Source organism: Hippoglossus hippoglossus, chromosome 1, assembly GCF_009819705.1.
Source record: "Hippoglossus hippoglossus isolate fHipHip1 chromosome 1, fHipHip1.pri, whole genome shotgun sequence".
NCBI classification, from domain to species: domain Eukaryota; kingdom Metazoa; phylum Chordata; class Actinopteri; order Pleuronectiformes; family Pleuronectidae; genus Hippoglossus; species Hippoglossus hippoglossus.
The window spans coordinates 13,770,825-13,786,712 of record NC_047151.1 but is presented as its reverse complement, the minus strand read 5'-3'; the positions used below and the strand labels follow the sequence as shown (position 1 = coordinate 13,786,712).

Genomic DNA, 15,888 nt, shown 5'->3' with positions numbered 1-15,888 from the left:
TATCTAGAATTAAGCCGTTTTACACACCTCTGGTTAAGCCGTTTACTGGCTAAGATGCTGAATACTGTTGTATTTAGTATTTACCTCAAAACAAAACACACTGCTCATCCAGTATCAGGTTTGGCTGAGGTGCTGGAGCTTAAAGCAGTCAACTTGAACAGGAAAAAAGCATCCAGGCTTTTATATTTGTGCAAATATATTTATTTTACTGAGTATGCAGATGCTTTTATCTCAGTTAGTATTTTCCCAACAGATATCTGCAGTTTTAAGAATCCTAAAGTATCGATAAAACAAACAGGGACATGTGTTAAAAAAAACTCAATTTATTCCAATACTACATTTTCATAACAGATGTCAGTGAATTTAAAATGCAGGCTTACTTGACAACAATAACAAAATTCCATCTGAATCAGAACCTCAATGACATAAGTATAAAAACAAAAACAAGGACCAAGAAATTTATTTTTCAAAACTTCTACAAAGAAAAGAAAGAAAAAAAAAATCACAAGAAGCTTTTAATTTCTTCGGCACATTAGACATACTGCCGCTCACGAGTTGTCTACACCGTGCAGTTCAGAAATGTCATTATGTGAATGACAGCATGATGAAACCTATCTACACCAACTGTGCTGCTGTCTTCCAGCATTTTGAAAAAGTATTCCACTTGATGGTATCAACACTGGTCACGAGCATTTGAAGACTGGGCTTAATAAACATGTTCAGGATGAAAAGGGGAGGTAGGGATGTTCGTAGGAAACAGTCTTTAAAGAGAGAAGCCACCGGTTTGCTGTTGGAACACATCAATCGTATCTTCATCCTCCATTTCTAGCTGTAAGAGAAAGTGAAATGGAGTGTGCTTGTTAATAAAGTAAGATTAAGCATTATATTCCAGTGTGTTTACTACTCAATTTGGGTAGAAGTAACCAAACGCTTGTTAAGTTGTTATGAAGTAGAAGAATTAGGAATCTTTCTTCAATTTAAGTAGATAAATGACAGAGTTGACTGTCCTTTCACAGCTGCAACGTGCTGTCTGTAGTCTGCACTTGATCTTTATACAATACCAGTAACACATCAGTTCAAACTCTGGCCAGTCTGCTTCCTTCTGGTCAGTTACAGGTATAAAGTGAAAGATGAGCTTGAGAGCAGGTGTTTAAAGGCTGGTTCACATCCAGCAACTCTTTCTACACTTAGATTTGTTTGTTACGCCAGTTTTCCCCCATGTGTTAGTTCAATTGTTGAATTGTCAGCAGGATTATGCAAAAATGGACAAACCGATTTCCACTAAACTTGGAGAGATAGAGCATGAGCCTGGTAAGAACAAAATGTGGATGGGGATTAGGAGCTCCATGAGTTTTTTTTCACATTCTTTAACTATATTCATGACATACTATGTATTTCAGCTTTTCTTTTAGTTGTTTAATATTTCTACTATAAGAGCAAACATTCATGTGAAGGATTATTTGGCTTTGGAGGAGATATGTGCTCACTGAGTGCTACTAATGCTAATAGTTAAGTAGCATTTCTGTACAATTATTTTGTAATTTAAAGTTACAAGCAGTTTGTTAACTGTTTGAAAGTACTTTTATTAACCTATCAATGCTCTCAACCACTGAATTGCACCAACATTTAAAATTTCAACTGTATTTTGCAAATAGAAGTAACATTGCTAGAGGTTTTCACTTTTGGTAATCCTGTTGTCTTACCACATTATTTTTTTTTTTAAACACCCCGATATATCTTCCACCATTACAACTGGCAAAGAATAAAATCGACATCATACAGTGTCTAAAGTATTCGGTGAGGTTATTATATATGCTCTTATTCAGCAAAAGTACATGATTACAAAAGATTATTCGGGAGGTGATCGCCTGTAGGCTGAACAAGTGGGTGTAGTCTTACCTGCGAGGGCGTGTCTGTTTCATTGATGGGTTGACCATCAAATCGAAATCGTATTTGCCTCATAGAAAGCCCCTGTGTGGACAGATGAGAAACATTGTTCAAAATATAGAAATTTATCCATATGATTCACCCAGATGACCAAGAGGTAAAGGTGCCCAAACATTTTCATCCCTGAAACCAACCTACAAGTTTGTGTGACAACTAGTGAGAGATTCTTAAAAGGGATAGTTCACCCAAAAATGGAAATTCACAGATTGTCTACTCACCACGATGTCAATGGAGGGTCGGGTGAAACTTTGAGTTTTAGGGGTAAACAGCGTTGCAGCCAAATCCAATTCAAGTAAATGGTGACCACTTCTTCAAATGTATAACATAAAATGCCTCCATACTGCTCCTGTGGTGTCACCCAAGTGTCCACTAGCCCTAACGTTCACATTCGACACGAAACTAGGTCATTTACACCATGTTTTTAGCCAAAATGTCAGCTGTGATCCACGTTTGAACACGGCTCAAAAGGATATCAGGGGACAAAAATGCTAAAAAACATGGTGTAAATGACCTCCTTTCGAGTCAAATTTGAATCTTGGCGCTTACAGGTACTTGGATGACACCACACGAGCAGTATGAAGGCATTTTATGTTTTTTCATGTTTGAAAAGGTGGTCGGCATTTAATTGTATTGGATTTGGCTGCAACGCTGTTTGGCCCTGAAACTCAGAAAGTGTTTCGTGGACTCAAACACTTCACCCACCCCTCCATCGGCATTGTGCTGAGTAGACAATGAGGTAATTTTCTTTGTTCTGTGAACTATCCCTTTAAGGCTTGCAAAGTTTGTCTGCACCCACTATCTTATCATGAGTAGGGTCTCACCTGTCGTTCGCAGTAAGCTTTCATCAGTTTGCTGAGAGGAGTGTGCCTTTTGATCTTGAACTGCACCACGGAGCCGTCCTGGCCTGCCACCTTCAGGTTGATGTGCTCATTGTTCTCCGTCTTCACTCCCTCCTGAAACAGAGGGTGCAGAAAGTCAAGCTGCGGTGAAAATGAGATGCAGGGACGAACACGACGCCGGTTCAAATATGGCCTCAAACATCTTTAAAGTGCATGCACCCCCCCCGACCACAAAGCCCTATCAGCCTTTGCAGACCTCTGAGGATTCGTGTACAGCTTGTACCTCATTGATTTAAATCTTCAATATAAATAAAGTCCAACATAATTTAAGTGAAAACATAAGTGAATTCAGTTCCTCTCTGCCTGACTGCACTTAACTCAGAATCTGCGTGGTCACTGAGCGCAGAGAGAGAGGGGCTGCATTACAACTTCAACGTTAGCATTAGCATTAGCATGTAGCGTTAGCGTTGAGCAATCGACAATGGCCTGCTAATTCTGCTCAAACCCAACGACCTGACCCGGGAGGAAAACGCATCTTGCACAGATCAATCCCTCTTCTCCCGACACAGTGAGGGTTGAACTCGTGAACAGCGTAGTTTAACCGTTTAATATAGCGTTAACGGTTTTTTTTTATCAGATCATTCATTTTGTCCTGTAGCGGTCTCGTTATGCTACTCCCTCTTGGTAACGCTATCTATGTATAAACGGTTATATCGCTTCGTGCTGCGTGGTCATCACTAATACTTATATCAGCTTTAGTGCAAGTGTGGACTCAGCGTATTTAAGACGACCACAAATTGGTATTTATTTCCCGACGCCCGGGTCTCAAACACGTTAGCTTATTATGCTAACGTAGCCTGTTAGCGTGCTAGCTCGGCGGCTCTGTTCTTCGGTTAGCTTTCTCTGTGATTCCGCGGTCGTTGACGCATCGGCGGCACACGCCGGTGTTTCGAGGTGTAAACCGAACAATGATGGCGCAGGGATGAGCTGCACAGAGTCAACAAACCCCCCAGAACAAAAGCCGCTGCTCACCTTGGGTTTCTCGTCTGCCATGGCTGCCGCTGTCTGTCTGCGCCTGTTCTGCTGCGGCTGCGCTGTCCGGCGCGCCACTTTGCGTCGGGCTGCTGGGAGGCGCGCACACACACGGCCGCGCCACAACGACCGGGTGTGCGCCCAGGAAGTATACTGGACCCATACAGTCTATATACCAGACCCATGTCAGCTCAACCACACGGGTCTATAATATGATGCGAAATGCACAAACACGTTTTTAACGATTTATTATTATAATTATTGAGTCCCAATTATATTGCTCAGTGTAAGTACTGAGGGGGTTATTTTTGAGATACTTCAATATTTGAATTTGATACTCCTTTACTCCATAACATTTCAAAGTAAAAATGACGATCTACCTTCTCAGGAGTATATGAAATAAAATCAGCAACATTAATACCCTGCTTACATAAAACTGCATCAGCAACTATTTTACACTCGGGTACTTCTAATTTCAAATATTGATTATGATTGACAGCTGCTTTAAAACTTAAAAAAACATGTCTCAAAGCCTCAAAATCACTTTTGATTATGCCATGTATAATATACTTGAATGGATGATTATGATATTATGATGTGTATTTATATTGTTTCTTTTAATTTTTGGGGTTTTTAATGTGTAAAGTGTCTTTGACCATTGTTAAAAGTGCTATTCAAACACAATGAATCATTATTATCATTGTTATTAGTAGTAGGAGAAACACTTTGTTGATTTGCTACTGCATTGATACTGGACTTAAAGACACTGAAAAAGCAAGCAAAAACTCTTAAAACTTGTAATACAAACAGACTCATCTCATTCTTTACTTTTTCCATGCACAGAAATAGATTTTCAAAAAATATGTAATGACAAGTTCATTTCAAAATCTATGACCAATAAATACTTTTATAAGAAATATGTAGAGAATCTGCTTTAAAGCACTAACAGCTCCAGAAAGACAAAAATAAAGACAGTTTCTTTTTTTGATGAACACACGGTAAGCCAAATGCTTTTAATTAACCACCACCAAAAATGTTTGTGTGTATATATTTTCTCAAGACTTACTATAATAAAAATCTTCCTAGTTTGATATCAGATTCATCCACACAAACCAAACAATTTACAATCTACTCCTTCAGCTTGGTTTCCACAACAAGGTGTAAGAGCAGGAGTAAGGGCAAAGCTATAGCATGAGATTAGGTTCAAACAGTAAATCCAGGGAATAATTATCAGCTGGTCTGCACTTCCTTTAGCACATCCACCCCATGTATATCAAGCATCATTACCCCTGATAGCTCATGTTGTACCTGCCAGTCAACAACTGCAGTATCATACAGTCAGAACTCAAACCATCCTCTACAAAAGAAAATAACAATACATTTATAACAATAAATACTGAGACAAAAAAGGAAACCAAATTCCGAGCTAAGACTTATAGCATAGAAGTCAGAAGACAAGTCAGAGTATTCAGTAGTAACTGTGAGACATACTGGAAGCAGTGATTTGAGAGTAACGGATTTCTAATGAGCCAATCTGTGCCTTTTATTTAGCAACAGAGGGGCTCTTGTCCGCTCTAGTCCGATGTCTTCAGCGTAAAACATTGTTGTTCTACATTGTCAGCAGCCAATCATGTGAAATGCAGGTCGCAATCACACATTCATGTGACCCTGGCTTTGCACTCTACTTCAACGTGAGTTTACGCTCTATATTAAGACTGTCTGGCATCCAAAAGTGCAAGTATTCTCCAATCAGTTCGGATACGGCCGAGGGGCAGGAGTCAACATTAAAATAAGAGCAAAAGGATATTACAACAGTAACAACTTAATACTCACGTAGCAATATTTTCCCATGCATAATCCATGTAATCAGCCAGTTCACACTGTTAGCTATTGCACCATGTGGATTACCGCTGGCACTCAAGCAACAGTTACATTAGATGTATGCTACAGGACTTTGGCTACTTCAGTGGGAACATCTCAAGCAAAAAAAGTCCTTCAAGTTCAATCAAAGTTTAGACTATATTCTTCGAATATAAAAAAAGAAAACTTCAAATGTTCCCATAAAACGTCTGATACAACCCTTTCTTTTGACTTCTGAGCTGCACTAATAGAGTCATTCATTAATTGAGTCTTGTAGCGTCTGCGTCTGGTCATCCTACAGCAGAGGGCAGGGGGCTATAGAGCGCCCCATCTGTCACCAGGAGGGAAATCATTCACCTCCCCGACCTCTGTGAGCAGCTGCTCTCCCAATGTCAACGTCAGCTTGTATCTCATCCGAACCTTCTCCTGCAAAACATACACATAGAGTTTGGCATCTTGCTGGAATATACAAGATCTTGAGCACAGGCAGTCACTGACTACGTATATATCGATATTTGACCTTATTCAGAATAAGACATTTCATGTATGATGATGTGCTAATAGAATATTTAATTCTAAATCCCATTTAAATGTTACAGACCATAATCTGACTCACGTGATTACGTCCACCACATCATTATGATTATTATTTATTATTATTATTTTTCCATCTTGTTTACAGCCAGGGCATTTGTTGTCAACGATTGGTAACTGTTGCACATGTGAATGTTGCAAAATGAAAACTCCAATAGGACGTTATACTGCAAAAGGTCTTAATTAGACTATTGCTTATTCTGATTACGACCTTAGTTAGTTTATTCAGAAAATACTGTTAACATAGCAGTGTCTTATTCAGACTATTTTCTAAATCGGGTTAATATTGGAATATTGGTGTTAATGTAGTCAATGATCAATACATCATCAAAACATGCTGCTTGTCATGTTAAAGCAAAAAGTGGTAATACTGTGCTGAACCGTATGATCTCAACCACGGACATGGAGTATGTGAGTGTTCTGTCAATTAATACATGACATTTAATGCATTCATAAATTAAAAGCTCCATGCTGAGCTTTACCTTGAGAGGATTGGCGAGCAACATGACCTGAGTAATGGCAGCAGGTGGAAAGACTGGATTGAAAGGAGCCAGCTCGGTCCCTGAAGGCGGCTGCAGTCTCACTTTCATTGTCTGGAAAAGTGGCAGAGCAGACATCCATGTGCATTAAACAGAAGCAGCAACCCACTTCAATTTCATGAGTCAAACATCTGCCTTAAAAAAAAAGCACACTGTGTGGCTCCTTCTGCAGTCACAGAGCAGGTTTTACCTTGGGTACAGCGGCTTGCAGGACAACATTCCTAATAGGCTGCGGCGCTGTGTTAAGCATGGACGCCACTACCACCAGTACATCCGGCCTGCCTGGTGGACAATCACTAGCAAAGTGCAGCAGGACACGAACACCGTTTTTGTCATACGCTGTCACAGGACACACTTTACCTAAAATTCAGGACACAAAGAGGAAGGTAAAGGTGAGTATTACAGATATTGATTAGACCCATCTCACTGCATTCAGCTATATTAGTCAGCTAATGTTCTTGATTTTCAATAAAACGTTCATCCCTTATTGGTGTGATGGGAAAAACATCACCTACTATCTTTTTAAAGTTTCATCAAGTTTGCCCCCTTTGCCACACAGTGGCAGTCAGGGCTAAGGTTCAGTATCACAACCACCTTTCTAAAACATTTCCTTAACAGGCTGAAATTCATTACTAGAGTCATCACATTCATAAGTATTATGCCCTAATGTTTGAGGCTATACAGCATTTTCTTCTTTTTTGAGGCAAAAATGCTAAACATTTGCAGGTCCCAGTTTCTCATATATGATGATTTGATTTGACAGATCGACAGTTCAGACAAAACAAGACATTGTCAAGATGTCACCTTTGTCTTTTGGAAATTCTAACTTTGATTATTAATCATCACATTAATCAATAATCAGAATAACAATTAGCTGGAACCCTCAACTATTAAATTAGCAAATTACACTAAATGCCAACATTATGTCTTCTCTGCCTCAATGCTAGCTCATGGATGTTTTTTTTCTTCCCTTCACTCCATGGACTTGAAATCTGACACAATGTGATGTCCTTAGTATTTTTTTCTCGACATAAAACACTAAGACATTTTGAAATTCTTAAAACAGACACTAGTTTAAAGCCTTTGTCCTGGAGCTCACTTGGTTTGATGGCATCCAAAGGGACAAAGACATTGGCCAGGGACACTTCCTGTCCCATGCCTGGACTGGCCTGGCTCAGAGGGAGGATGGGGGACAGAGACCGTAACAAGGGGCTGTCATCTGCCTGACTCCTGGCGGGCGGGGGAGCAGAGCCTCCCTGCATCTCTTCTACGAGGAGTAAGGCGGATGTTGTGGAGGAGACACCAGCACTGAAAGACAGAGGAGCAGGAGCGCACAGATCCTCACTCTTCACCAGCAAGCTGCCAAAGTCCATCACACCAGGGGTACTGTGTGGATAATTCACAAAGAGAAAGACATTATAGTATATATACGTTTAATCATATAATGATAGAAATATATATTGATTTCCTGTATTAACAAAAAAATAACAACAAATATTGTGCAGTGAGGTTTACGATTAAAATTTTGATCTGGATCAAGGATCTTTTTTCCACATAATGAGAAAGGGTGTGAAATATTTGTGAATTTCTCAAGAAATAATGCAGAGATCTTAATGGAAAAAAAAAAATATCGATGAGCGGTTGCGATTTGGTGCCACTTTATTAAATTTAAGGGGACTGTATATATGCTCCACTGAGGCCCACTCTTGTAAGTGGAATGCAACAGAGAAACTGCTCGGGTAAGTCAATGTAAAATTTAAAACACTGAAAAGGAACAAGGTAGTGAATCAATTTCCCAGTTATTTTTAAATTAAGATTCAGCATCTAAGATAGTAAGAGATACACATGGACAGCTTGGTGCTTATCCATATTCCCTCCCTGCTTTTACCTCATGGTTCAAATACTACTCACTTTTTTGGACTTCCCAGATCCAGCAAGGCCAGGTCTTGCAAATTGTTATTGACAAAGGTCGAAGGAGAGTCACTGAGTGAAGTGGAGAACTGCTGTGGAATGACGTGGGGGGCTGAGGCAGCGGGCAAGGCCATGCTGAATGATTGAGTCTGGGCTAAGGTGGTCAATACTGAACTGAGGGGCTGCGGGAATAAGACCGATGTCGTTGAGAGAGATTCTGTAAAAACCGGAGGAGTCGGCAAGACAGGGCCAGGAAAGCTTAAGGTGGAGGCAGTTGTAGAAAACTTTGTAGGGTTAAATGGGGCTGCAGCTGCAGAGAAGCCATCTGGAAAAAGTGAATATGTAGATAACGTAGGACCAGAGGGAGAAGTTGTGTCAAAGAGATGCACATCCTGACTGGGATCCTGGAAACATGGCAATGCAAAATATGGCTAGTTAGAAATATTTGACATGAATAATTGGAATTGAGTCAAATAGAAAAAAAGCTAACAAATAATTGCTGTGGTGTAGATTGATTTACTTACAGGAGCAGGTTCATTGAGGCCTGCAAACAAACATATGTAAAGGAAGAAATATGTAAAAACATGTTGCATCTACGTATTGATTAATGCTGTCATGAAAACAGACTGCGAATAAAAGTAAATTAAACTGCACCTTACCTAAGGATAGCAGCTCTTCATCCAGCAGAGAGAGAGCAGCAGAGGGTGCACTGGGAGCAGAGGGTGCACTGGGGCTCGGGGACTGAGGCTCAGCAGCAGCAGACCCACACAGCAGGTCAGTGGGAAAAGACAGAGAAGAGGTCGGAGGTTGTTTCTCTGGCGGAGAAGGGCTGTTGAAATCCAGACCCACCAGGTCAATCAGAATCTCTGACTGGTTGGTGCTGCCGGTGCCTGGCAGATTGAGGAAAACATTAGCACAGGACAATAAAGATGCATTCAGTTTCAATCAGATAATACTGTATCCCTAAATCTGTCTAGTAAAATTAAAGGGTCAGTTCACCCAAATACATGGCCTATGGCTAACTACCCACATGGATAAATCCAGTTTTAACCCACTTAGAGATATTAACTGCTCAGGAGATACACACTGTCTTTACAAAAAAAGACATCTGAATAGCTCAAGAGAAACGTTTACTTCCAGAATAATCAGAGACCCTGCGGTTGTTGAGAATTTCCTCTCTCATATAAATTAAAGTGATGTGTTTTTTGCACATTGCTACCTATGTCAAAACATGATCTCTGTCCTTTGTATATTCTTAATTTGTGAAACGTACAAAACTGAAACTTGTATAAACCACACAATTACGTTTATAGGGAATTGAAAATATGTGGAATACCAAATGGCAAAAATATGACCATTTTCTACTCCTTACTGTGCTGTCCTACTCATTAAAATGTACCTTGTTGGACTGATGTCCGTGGTTGTTGTGCTTCTTCACTCTCTCCGTTGAGAGTCTGTCCTTTCACAATCTTCTTGTAGGAATTAATGACATGGGACAGGTCATCACTGGCCTGCAGGATGTCTCCTGATAAGTACATTTTTAAAGTTCAATCAAGGTGAGGTTCATGACTTTCTGAAACCACAATAAACATGTTCTCTAAATGTAAGAAGTCTGTGAGCAGAATATCTTTCAGTCATGTGGGCACTCTGGTCTGACAGGCGGTTGGGCGTACATCAACACAAGGCCTGTGTGAATCATGACTCAACCTTTGTATTATTAAATTAGGCTAGCAAGAGCACGCCATCAGGATCGATGGGGCCAAATGACAGGATTTCTCACCCAAGCTGCTTTCATTGTCCTCGGTCTCAGTAGCAAGTTGAGACACAGTTTGCCTGAGCTTGTCACAATCACCATACAGCTCCTGAAGAGAAAGAAGACAAAAAAAAAATCACTGAATATCCACATCTTAAATGTAATTTAGACAAAGAATATAAAAAGCTAATTTAAGACTTATGTGAAATATGTTCTTTATGAGGATAAACATACGGTAATCTTTTAAATAAAATACTTCAGTAAATGTGTTTCAGCAAATTGGGTTGTGCAGGACTCTAGTTTGTCTCAGAATGGTGCTGTTCAGACTTGGCATTGAGGGCGGTGACGGTATGGATTATTCTAGATTACTGACAGAGCCGATAAAAACTGGGTCCGTGCCAGGGCTCCATGCGCTCTGCCTCGGGCAGTGGATCTGTGCATGGCTTGGTACACCCCCCCCCCCCCAATCCCCCCCCCCATCCCCCCAGACGGCTCAGAGCCACCTGCAGTGATGACGATAATGAGCTCAATCCCGCGGTAGGCATCACATGACCAGGGTATTGCTGTAATGTGGTTACCGTCACAGCCCTACTGGTATTAACATGCATCCTGAGAGTTCAGATCACAAGTGGCCAGCGCTAAGTTGTTCACACCTGAAATTACAATGCATCCTGAATGGGTCTCCCGTGATCACTTGAGATCGGATCTCACTTCCCCGCTGCAAATAAACACGTACGTAATTTCTGTTCACGAAAACCGAATTATATTATCCAGTCGCAGTGTGCAGATCTGCTATGGAATACGATTTTTCCCCCATTTGAAAAAAAAAAAAAAAATAGAATGTCAATGTTGATATTATGAGGGTGTTGGGACTCGTTAAAATTGTAGGAGGTCAGAGGACAGGAGGATAGGTGGTCCATCATATATGGTCCAGGACACGTATGCGTTCACACAGCACAAAGAATGTGGCCACGTGTGTCCCAGACCTCCTACGGATGTCGTCTGAGTGCTCGGCTCTCAGGCCATATTGAGGACGCAGTTGGATGCATTCAGACCTGAACTGTGATCAAATCTCTCAGAACAGATCTTAATAACAGGTCTGAATCGGGTCAATGAGTCGGTTCAAGCAGGAGCAAATTACTCTAAACACATTTGAAGCTGTGTAAGCAAGATCAGGACTTTGTAACAGTGTTTCCAGAAGGATAAATCAATAACAAAAGAAATGACTGAATTTGTTTCAAAAGGTTGTTTTTGAAGAACGAACCCTGATAAGCTCTTTGTCTTCGTCCGTGGACTCTTGTGGGCTGAAGTGTGCGAGCATCTCATTAAGGAGTTTGACACTGTTGTTGACGGCCTCCAGTGTGCTTTTTTGTTTTGTCGCTTTCTGTGTTCTCACTTCGTCCTGTGACAAGAAAGAAAAGGTTGAGTTGCATAAATAGACCTCATTAAACTTGAGTGTCAGTATAAACCTGTGCGGTGGGGTTTTGAGATAAAGGCTGAGAAATGCTTCTAATTGGCTTCCAGTTTCTCGAGATAAAAGCCATCCCACAAACAGAAAAATCGGAACATTTAATTTGGACACTAACACACCTCCTTGACCATGTTCTTGATGAGCCGATTGGCCTCTTGCAGATCTTCAGGCTTCTTGCTCTTGAGCAGATCTGATAATCTCTGCAGGGATGAGAGAACCGTCAGTGAGTAAACAATCAAGCTCGGCTCCCACAGATCCCCCAGGCACAAGCAGCAAAGTCACATCAGCTCCCAAACTCTGAAAAAACAAACTCCATCCATAGATCAACTGCCGTCAACACAAAGTAAACATGCAGCGTTGACCTGTTGTGGAGTCGTGAAACCAGTGGGGCAGTGGGAACAAGAAAAAAATAAACAAGACCAGTTTCAGTGGGATGGTATCAACTGAAGATTTTACAGTGACAAGCAATAGAGGGGAAGGAAGAAAGAAAAAGACAGAATGATTAGATTTGAAACCTCTCAATCTTCAACATGTAGCGAGAAAGTCCTGTCATCAAAACACCCACGGAGGAATGAACACAAAATGTATTACAATGATGTAGTTTCTTCCTAAGATTCGATTTCTAATAATAATGAGCTACATCCATATAGAATGCATGCAGCAGTAAAATAAAACGTTTTGAGAAAAGAAGCTTAGTTCAATTGAGTTTGGCTTAGCACACTTTATAACTTGAGTTTTGATCTGTATGAACATTTTAAGTATAACTTGAATTTTTAAGAGCAGTTATGTGATGGACTATTTCTTCACTGGGGGCAGTGACTTGTAGGAGCTAAGCTTCCAATATTCTGCATGTCACATCGCATTTAATGGATATATATGAATAAAACATCTATTTACTCATCTAACCATCTCCAAGAAAGCAAATAAAGCTATTTTTAAAAAAAAGTCTAACTACTCCTTTAATAGTCATCAGCAGTGGATGATCTGGATGTAATGGCTAAATATCCAGGCGCTCGGATACTTTGACCCCACAGGTACCAAACACTGAAAACTAGGCTTGAGTGTATCAGTACAGATATTATTTACAATCTGTGCTGTGCCAATAAAAAAAATATATAAATATCAAAGTGCAAAAGAAATAAAACGGGTGAGTGAGTTGTGTGCAGTGAGTGAGTTGCAGCGATTACACAATCAGATCCCAAAATGATTCTTCTTACCTTGCTCTTCTTCTCGTCATCAAACACAGGATTCTTGGGTCGCGGAGACGGCGACGGTATTAAAGTGGCATCGAGAGGTATTTCTGGATCAGCTAAAACAATACCTACAATAGAAAATGACAACAGACAGCTAGTGGAAACTGTAAATGACAATTTGTTTGTAATTTTAGTAATTCATGGTAACAAATGATCTTACAAGGAACAACACAGTCATAACAGCCTGTTCATTAAGCATTCATATTGTTTTACCGTGTTATTATATCTCATCAGCATTTTTCAACAGCTGTTTTAAGTGGCTGGGGTCTCACCCTGAGACTTGAGCATCTGATAAGCTTCACAGATCTTTGCTTCATCTGGCAGAGACACAGTCCAACTGTACAGCAGCTCGATCACTTTCAACTTCACCTTTTCCGACACTTTTTCTCCCAGGTACTGAAAAACAATGAATGCACCACTCAGAATGACACCAAACGTCAATTCAAGAAAACCCATCCCCATCAGAGGGTGTTTGAACATTTATATTACTTACTTTGGGTGAAACCACCTTGATTAATTCATTTAAAAACCGAAATTTCCCGACTTCGTTGTGGAACCTTTGCCCGCAGTTCTTCATACAAGCCTCGAGGACCTACACAAGGAAAACAAGTGTAAATAATAATCTTTGAACTGTGCAACAAAAGGCTGAATGACAGTGGTGAAACGATTACGCTACAGACCGTTAACGCTTGTATCGCCTCCCACTCCTGAGGGGACTGGATCTTGTGACCCAACAGTCGAACGGATATTTGTGGGCTGGAAAAAATAAATAAAAAACAGAGCAAAACATTTCAACGCAAACTCAATAACAAAAGCGATAACTCAGAGCCTGGGTTATAAGAGGCTTCACAATAAGCTCCATGTGTTCAACCACAGCGAGGACACAGATGGGCAACATTAGATGAGTGGGACGCGACGTTATGGGAGAGATTGAGTTAATTGAATGAATGTGATCATACCCTTCCAGCTCCTTATTGATTTGGTCACAGAATCCCATTATGTACTCCCAGTCTTCCTGTCTGTTGGAAGGGTTGGTGGCTCTGTCTGAAAAAAAAAAGTGTCACATGACCTTGCTGCTGACAGCACATGTATCACTCACTGTCACACACTCTCAACTACATATTCTGTACGCGGTAAATAAAACTCAAATATCCATGTCGCCCAGTAACTACTTATACTACTTCTTTGCACTACTTGTACAGTTTAAACATACAGACGATCTGATTTGATTCCCCATTCATCATTCTTTGTATATATTGTCTATTGTTTATTTTTTGTTGCACTATTCTTAACTTAATGTATATTTCATCATTATATCATTTGAATACCATGTGCATGTATCACTTACTCCTTATTCATCTCTACTTACTGCCACTTTTGACAAGTATTAGTTTCACTGTATCATGCCACTTCCTTATTGTACTCTCATTTCTTTTGTTATTTCTATTAGGCACTGGTTCTGCATTACTCTGGAGACATTATATTTAGATTTGAGTTGTAATACCCTTTACAATTTCAGTTTCACTTAATGCTCTATTCACTGTATTCTATTATTGCCACACGACTTTGCTTCCTTCGGGATTGATCAAGTCTTATCTTATCTTGAGGAAGGCTTGGGGACACACCAAGCTCTGTCCCTCCCTAGAGCAGCGTATATAAAACAACCCAGACAGATATTATCCAGCATTTTAAACGTACCCTCTGAGTCGTCTCGTTCCCTCCCTGCAGACACTCTGCTCCCGTCTGTTATTGCTGCTTTACATCCTGTTTAAAATCTGGGTAAGTTAACGCCTCGGGCTGTTTATGCAACTCCAGGGAGCGAGAGCTAAAGCGCCCCATGTGTTACCACGAGAACAGACCAATGAAATGATCCTCAACATTTAAACATACATACATATCTCTCTCTCTCTATATATATATGCTTTATGTATTAGTTCACGACACATGGAAACCAAACGTCAGAGCTGATTTAGCTAGCGAACACCCACCAGCAGCTGTCAGTGTTAGCCACTTTCTGACAACACACACGAATTTCACGCGGTACTCTGCGTTTACGCCGATGTCACGTGAGTCCAAATCGTGTGTGCGACAGCTACGGTTCCGCGGCGCATAGCTGTGCGTGTTCAGTGTGAATCAAACCCGTGTAAATGGAGTTAGAGAGTCTACTTACTGAGCCAGGACTCCAGCGACTCTCCATCATCCGCCATGTTTTCTGTGCACCGAGATGCTGCGTTCAGGACTGCTCGGGAAAATCCTGCTTCTCACGGAACGACTCACTCATGGGTCATGTTTAACTTCAGCATCTTGTAATGAGGCTCTACATGTAATAACGTGTCTCCTGTCACTGATATATAAAAGAGTTAGTGAGGATAATTACAATGAGAGACTGATACCTAATACCTCTAAACCTTGGACGATCCTGCTACTGGTCAGATATAGGATGTAGTTTTTATTGTGTTAGTTTGAGAAATAAGACCAAAATGTCCCTCTCCTTGTGTTTGACAAAAGCAGCTCTGGATCCAAAGGTCACGGGTTCCGTCCCCGCCTGAAACATGTCTCAGAACTGTCACTTAGTAATATGAAACTTTCAAATATCACTTAATATTTGATATACAATTAGGACAGTGGCTTATTGAGAATGCCATAGAACAGTAAAACCTTTTGCTTTTAAAGCTTACATAGAAATCTG

The 15,888-nt window shown here is 40.5% G+C and overlaps 2 protein-coding genes across 4 annotated transcripts; both read right to left on the bottom strand.

Moving 5' to 3' along the window:
- Positions 1-303: 303 nt before the first annotated feature.
- Positions 304-3,977, bottom strand: sumo2a (small ubiquitin like modifier 2a). 2 transcript variants are annotated; one of them, XM_034594885.1, is made up of 4 exons: positions 3,819-3,976; positions 2,769-2,900; positions 1,900-1,971; positions 304-829 (listed from the first exon to the last, which is right to left on the bottom strand). In XM_034594885.1, the coding sequence occupies exons 1-4, from the start codon at positions 3,837-3,839 to the stop codon at positions 764-766; spliced, it is 291 nt and encodes a 96-aa protein (XP_034450776.1). In that variant the 5' UTR covers positions 3,840-3,976; the 3' UTR covers positions 304-763. The 2 variants fall into 2 exon arrangements, with proteins under 2 accessions (XP_034450776.1, XP_034450766.1); XM_034594875.1 differs by lacking the exon at positions 304-829 and adding an exon at positions 1,612-1,702 and having other exon boundaries at positions 1,844-1,971; positions 3,819-3,977.
- A 639-nt stretch (positions 3,978-4,616) lies between these two features.
- gga3a (golgi associated, gamma adaptin ear containing, ARF binding protein 3a) lies at positions 4,617-15,494 on the bottom strand. Of its 2 annotated transcripts, XM_034594396.1 has the most exons (18): positions 15,370-15,494; positions 14,159-14,243; positions 13,880-13,955; positions 13,693-13,791; positions 13,472-13,595; positions 13,164-13,267; positions 12,066-12,146; positions 11,740-11,877; positions 10,503-10,584; positions 10,122-10,247; positions 9,382-9,612; positions 9,247-9,266; positions 8,723-9,126; positions 8,089-8,197; positions 7,911-8,052; positions 7,002-7,171; positions 6,755-6,865; positions 4,617-6,104 (listed from the first exon to the last, which is right to left on the bottom strand). In XM_034594396.1, exons 1-18 carry the CDS (start codon positions 15,404-15,406, stop codon positions 5,994-5,996), a joined length of 2,250 nt encoding a protein of 749 aa, XP_034450287.1. In that variant the 5' UTR covers positions 15,407-15,494; the 3' UTR covers positions 4,617-5,993. The 2 variants fall into 2 exon arrangements, with proteins under 2 accessions (XP_034450287.1, XP_034450285.1); XM_034594394.1 differs by having other exon boundaries at positions 7,911-8,197.
- Positions 15,495-15,888: the final 394 nt, after the last annotated feature.

What these genes read in the sequence shown, in the direction of transcription:
- sumo2a (XM_034594875.1), bottom strand. Translation starts at nt 3,839, where the DNA reads ATGGCAGACGAGAAACCCAAG. An exon ending in AAGCTTACTGCGAACGACAG is followed by an intron (nt 1,972 to 2,768) that starts GTGAGACCCTAC and finishes CTGTCCACACAG; the next exon opens with GGGCTTTCTATGAGGCAAAT. An exon ending in CACCTCCCGAATAATCTTTT is followed by an intron (nt 1,703 to 1,843) that starts GTAATCATGTAC and finishes AAAATAATGTGG; the next exon opens with TAAGACAACAGGATTACCAA.
- gga3a (XM_034594394.1), bottom strand. Translation starts at nt 15,406, where the DNA reads ATGGCGGATGATGGAGAGTCGCTGGAGTCCTGGCTCA. An exon ending in GATCTGGGAAGTCCAAAAAA is followed by an intron (nt 8,198 to 8,722) that starts GTGAGTAGTATT and finishes TTATCCACACAG; the next exon opens with TACCCCTGGTGTGATGGACT. An exon ending in TGCAAGCCGCTGTACCCAAG is followed by an intron (nt 6,866 to 7,001) that starts GTAAAACCTGCT and finishes CCACTTTTCCAG; the next exon opens with ACAATGAAAGTGAGACTGCA.